This window comes from Colossoma macropomum, unplaced genomic scaffold (genome assembly GCF_904425465.1).
Source record: "Colossoma macropomum unplaced genomic scaffold, Colossoma_macropomum, whole genome shotgun sequence".
Classification (NCBI taxonomy): domain Eukaryota; kingdom Metazoa; phylum Chordata; class Actinopteri; order Characiformes; family Serrasalmidae; genus Colossoma; species Colossoma macropomum.
Window position 1 is genome coordinate 4,764,196 of NW_023494793.1, and position 6,033 is coordinate 4,770,228.

The 6,033-nt window shown below is 45.6% G+C and overlaps 1 protein-coding gene across 1 annotated transcript; it reads right to left on the reverse strand.

Annotated features, from left to right (window-relative positions):
- Window positions 1–1,675: 1,675 nt before the first annotated feature.
- On the reverse strand, window positions 1,676–5,490 carry ppiaa (peptidylprolyl isomerase Aa (cyclophilin A)). Its single transcript, XM_036578254.1, has 5 exons — window positions 5,292–5,490; window positions 3,025–3,055; window positions 2,848–2,936; window positions 2,489–2,661; window positions 1,676–2,048 (listed from the first exon to the last, which is right to left on the reverse strand). Exons 1-5 carry the CDS (start codon window positions 5,358–5,360, stop codon window positions 1,916–1,918), a joined length of 495 nt encoding a protein of 164 aa, XP_036434147.1. The 5' UTR covers window positions 5,361–5,490; the 3' UTR covers window positions 1,676–1,915.
- Window positions 5,491–6,033: the final 543 nt, after the last annotated feature.

Genomic DNA, 6,033 nt, shown 5'->3' on the forward strand with positions numbered 1-6,033 from the left:
GTCTGGTGGTGACAGACTGAAGCACTTTTCTTAGATGTGGGTTTTTTTAAAGGCCTTGACGTTCATTCACTTCAGTGACTTTAGAGCCTTTTCATTTCTCGTGTTATCTATTGCACTCAGTGCCTTGAGCACATGGCACGTTTTGCTCAGGCTCAGTGTCAGACTTGCGTGGTGTATTACTGTCACCATCACTCACTGTGAGCTCTACAATTAGCACCACCCATTAAAAATGCAGAAACGTTTTTGCTGTCCTACTGGAGGACACACCCTGCAGAAGGCCGACTACACTGACATGTGGGCAACAGTTACCGCCACTATCTGTTCAGCTTCCCTGTTTGGGTACAGCTTAATATACATGTCCTACGTTCAGCCCAGCTGTGTCAGAGGCCCAATAAGTAGTGCAGTTTCTGAAAGTATCTTATAAAGTCTCACTGACCCAGCCCTATTCCCTTTACAGTCTGCAGCTGACCTGTCTCATCTGACCCTGGACACACCACCGATAAACTGGTATTAACCTAGAGTAGAGTAACTATATACACTTCACTAGGGTGCTAATGTCACCACCAGACTATAAAGAGGTGATAACATTACATTAGGAGTGATTTCCAGGAGTGAATAACCATTGGTAACGCACTTCAGCACAAGCCTGGGCTTAATATACAACTAGACACCACTAAACCACACAGTGACAAAACAGACCAACCCTGGTTTCATAGTATCTCCTGAAAGTTTTAGGGGAAGCAAGCAATTTACATTCTCAGCAAAACTCGGCAGGATAAACAGCAAACTAGAACTCCCCACTGTAAACACCACGTGTTCTTTGTCCAGGCAGTGTCAGACTTGCGTGGTGTATTACTGTCAACATCACTCACTGAGCTCTACAATTAGCACCATCTATTAAAAATGCAGAAACGCTTTTGCTGTCCTACTGGAGGACACACCCTGCAGAAGGCCGACTACACTGACGTAGGCAACAGTTACAGCCTCTATCTGCTCAGCTTCCCTGTTTGGTTACAGCTTAATATACATGTCCTACGTTCAGCCCAGCTGTGTCAGAGGCCCAATAAGTAGCGCAGAATTATACAAGTTTCTGAAAATCTTATTTTTCACTTTATAAAGTCTCACTGACCCACCCCTATTCCCTTTACAGTCTGCAGCCGACCCGTGTCATCTTACCCCGACACACCACCGATAAACTGGTATTAACCTAGTGTTAATACACACTTACCAGATGTTCACTAGGGTGCTAATGTTACCACCAGACTAGAAGATGCACACACTGGTGATTTCCAGGAAGTGAATAACCATTGGTAACACACTGCAGCACAAGCCTGGGCTTAATATACAACTAGAAAACACCACTAAACCACACTGACAAAATAGACCAACTCTGGTTTCACAGTAGCTCCTGAAAGTTCTGGGGGAAGCAAGCAATTTACATTCCCAGCAGGATAAACAGCAAACTAGAACACCACTGTAAACACCACCTGCTGAAAGAAGCTCTCATCAGGTGTGTGAAACATTGCCATATTCATCAAGCTGCCCAAAAACAGGCAGTCAGGTCGATCTGAACTTCACCGACCTTCGCACCAAGAACTGTACCTTTACCATCTAGTCCAAATCAAACCAGTCAAACGAAAGTTTTAGCCCTGAAAATAAGCAAACAGGCCAAACGTTAATTGTTCCCCTTTTTATTTTCAGATTTTTTGCCACACAAATTAAAGCCCATAGGCTCCTATTTGCAAATGAAAAATATAACGAACTGATCAAAAAGGCAACTCGTCAGAAGGGACAGAAACAGACGGGTTGAAAGGATGGGCTAGGAGTAAAACCGGACAGGAATGTTGCTGTTTAAACCAGGATTTACAGGGTCTGAAAGACGCAGGGTTTTGGGGGGCTTTGCGGGGGGTGGGGTCTACAGCTGGCCGCAGTTGGCAACGACAATCTTGGCTGAGGTTTTGCCACTGTTGGAGCCGAAACTCTCCACCTTCTTGATGACATCCAGGCCCTCCACAACCTGGCCGAAGACCACGTGCTTTCCATCCAGCCTGAGAGAGTGAGAGAAGACACATTTTACTTCACAGCCAGATCAGAATTTTTGGGGCACGAGACATTCAGGCTCATCAGTTTGTGCAAACTTGACAACCCCTCAACCACACCCCCAGTTTCGCCCCACAAAATACAGATGCGAGGTCACTTTAAACCCAGAAGGCCTGCACTATACACCATTACCATACCTTTAAAAAGACACTGGTTTTTGCCAGGTTGATAACTGAAGGGTGTAATATGCAAATGAGCCTATTAACATTAAATTTTACTCCATACTGTGAAATTATTGACCACAGTCCCAGCGGAGTTTGTGGGCATCACTGAAGACATTCATGTAATTTAACAGTGTACATCAAAATAAAGCAGGTTAATCTTTAAAACATGTCACAGTGATTGACCAAGGCATCAATATACTGCAATACAAAAGGGTTGAACTAACCAGCTGGTTTGAGCTGTGCAGATGAAGAACTGGGAACCGTTGGTGTTGGGTCCAGCATTGGCCATGGACAGGCAGCCGGGCCCTGTGTGTTTCAGGCTGAAGTTCTCGTCCTCAAACTTGTGGCCATAGATAGACTTGCCGCCAGTTCCGTTGTGGTTCGTGAAGTCGCCACCCTGAACATCAAAGCAGGTTTAGACCATGGGAAGATGGAGCAACTCCAAAAGGCCTCTTCAAAACAAGCACACCTAACAACGTCCCCTCCAATACATGCTCACTTCACCAGCTCTACATCCCCACCCCTATAAGAGGCGGCCTGAAATAAGAGGGGGCAACGTACAGAAGAGGATAAAGGTCAGTACCTGGCACATGAAGCCAGGGATGACACGGTGGAAAGTGGAGCCCCTGTAGCCAAAGCCAGGCTGTCCTGTGCACAGCTGCCTGAAGTTCTCTGGAAACAGAGCAGTTGTACAGTTAGACCGTCTTTTATAACCAGTTAAACCACTTTGCAAGACAGACGGAAGCCAAAGTGAACTCACCTGCTGTTCTGGGGACAACATCAGCTCTCAGCTGTCGAAAAGAAGAAATTAAAGTTTACAAATGTTTACAAAGCAATAACAGACACAAGGACATCAAAACAGGCTCCGATGCACTTGCACTTGAAAGGCTGAGCTAAACAAAGACATGGGGGAACAGGAGGGGAGCACAGGGTGGGGGTAAGGGGGCACCAAGGGCATGGGAGGGGTCATGAAGGCACAGCTGCAAGGAAGGGGCAGACACCAGCTTCTGCGGCAGGGCTGCACTGGGAAACACACCCAAGAACAACTGGTCAGAGAACTCGGGGATGCACCAAATGAAACGCGCCTTTGCAGTGGAGTCGTGCATACGTTTACACGAGGCAGGCCGAGAGACCTGCTATGGAGGTTTTATTATTTAAAAAAAAAAAGTTTGAGCACTATTAATTACATTAATGCATTACCATATAAAACTCAATTTTACGCATTTAAGACTAAAAATGACTTCAAATAGGCAATAAATTAATATTTAAATACCTAAAATGTGTCTGAGAAGAAAATTACAATGACATCCTACTAGGCTACAGAATAAAAGCCTAAATGTATAAAAAGGGGGTTCAAGACTGGAAAAGACTATTCAAACAAGCATTAAATTAATATTTAAAATACTAAATAAATAAAAAAAATAAAATAAATAAATAAAATCACGTCTGTAGTACTACGGCAGACCACGTGCTCAAAGCGGCTCACATTTCCTGTTTTTCTTCCGTTTCATTTAAAACAAGCACGTTCGCCACCTGACCAACCCCGTAAACGCCATCGAAATAAATATATATATAAATAAATAAACAGATTTATTTTGGGCATTTTTAGAGGAATTCAGGGATGTTTTATGCTCCGTCTTGGCGCGCGCAGTGTGCCCGTTTCCCCGCAGCCCCTCCCCCACCCGCCGCCTCAGAACTTTCCAGAAGCGGATCGAGTCCACCCTTCACCGGACACGCGCGCGCGCTCCGATTCCGGCCCTGAACTCCGAATAAAAACGACCGTAACTGTTTTTTCCGTCGTCGCTGATCTCATTTTATTCGCTCTGCCGTTTAAACGGCCCGACCGGCTCGAACAAAGGGGGGAAAAGGAGAAGGACGAGGCTGAAATCGGCTTCTCATTCGCCAGCTTTTTGTTCGAATCTTCCCGTTCCACCTTAAATGCTGCAGCAGCTGAACGTAACTGCTGCACTGTTTAAGGCGGAACGGGAAAATTCGAACAAGTTCGCTTCAGCTTTGCAAAAAGGGGGCAGCGGTTTCTGCTCAAGTGAACCAGTTCAGCTTGTCTACACCAGACTCTTATTTAAAATAAAAGTTTATTATTATTATTATTATTATTATTATTATGTAAATGCACCAAGGCGTAGCTAAATTTCTACGTATTTCAAGCTTAGTCTGTCAACACCAGGGCTCATTTATAAGCAGGAAAGTCTTCGTTTTATTCATTATTTACTACACGAGGCTTCTTATTCGAACTTCCCCGTTCCACCTTAAATGTTGCACCAAAAATAGAAATGCACTGAATTGATTCTTTTCACTGGTTATTTCCAGTGCATCTATATTTGGAAATATTAAGGCATGCGCTTTTAAAAGTTCCTGTAAGTGATGTTAGCCTTTTAATCCGGGCTCTGAAAGCCGGGTGGAGATGCAACAACATTGCGTCAAAAACGCAAAATCGTCACCCTGTTTTTTTGCAGTTATATCTGTTCAAGATGGCGTCCAGCTCTGCAAACATGTGAGCCAGGCGAGCACATTTCGTAATCTGATTTCATGAACCACGTTATGCGTGACTGAGACCGGGGCACCATGTAACCCAAGCTTCTTTACTCCACAAGCCCGTAAGACGCTGCAGCTCAAGGCGGCCTCTCATAGCCGGAGACGGCGCTCGGGCTACACAGCGCTCCGGCTCACGTGTGCTAAGGTTGGCGGTCAGGATGTTAGAATTAAAATGCAACTAAAAAAAAAAAGTTCGGCCACGTATTAAGGTGTGCAAAGTCCACACATTAAAAAAAAAAGCTTGCATGAACTGGAAAAAGGAGAAAAGTGGCGCCTCCTGCCCTTTTTTCTTTCTTTTTTTCGGAAGGGTCTCAGCGACAGTCCTTACGATGCACAGGCGGCGCTGAAGCTCAAGGGTGGCGGGTAGGGGGGATACAGCGGAGCGGAGACGGATCAATGAAAAGTGCAGGGTCGAGTGGAAAATTACAGTCATTTCCTCAAGCAGGCAGCGGGAGCACAAGCGCGCAAACCCACCTCCATAACCACTCGCCCCACGGGCTTGCCGTCTGCGGTGATGTCGAAGAAGACTCTAGGTTTGCCCATGGTTCCTTTTCCTTCCAATTCGGCTGTTTTTCGGTGTAGATGATGTCCAAGCCGGAGCCCTTTGTCTCACCCGGACGGTCGGTGTGGTCTTGGAATGGAGGAGAGAGGGGAAGGCGCCTGCTGGGCTTTATAAGAGCCACACGGCGGGCGGGGCTAGAGCGAGCTCCAGCCAATGAGCGCGTAGAAGCGCTTTCAGTGACGCCTGCGGTAGCCAATGGGATTGCTAGACGGGCTCTTCGTCACCGGCCCGGCCTTAAGGAAACGCGGTTTGGAGGGTGTGTGTTGAGCGTAGTGAAGAGCTGAACAAAGACAGGCGCTGGAAAGAAAACAGAATTTCAGTGAAGTTAGAGAAAGAGAATGAACTGTCTGCAGAGGAGGAAAAGTTAAAATCTCTGCAGCTGGAAATTGAGCATCTCTATATGAATATCGCACAAGGTGCATTCATCCCTTCTAGAGCTGAGTGGCTTGAAAATGGTGAAAAGAATACTAGTGACTTTTTTTGCTTTGGGAGAAAATACATTTTAAAAGTAAGTCATTGTCTAGTTTGAAAATCAGTGAAAAACCATGTCAAGCAAATTTTATGGACATTCTAGAAATCATTAAATTACACTGATTTCAATCCTAGTGGCTGCATCGCATCACAGCAAGTAGGGTCTGGGTTTGATTCCCCAGC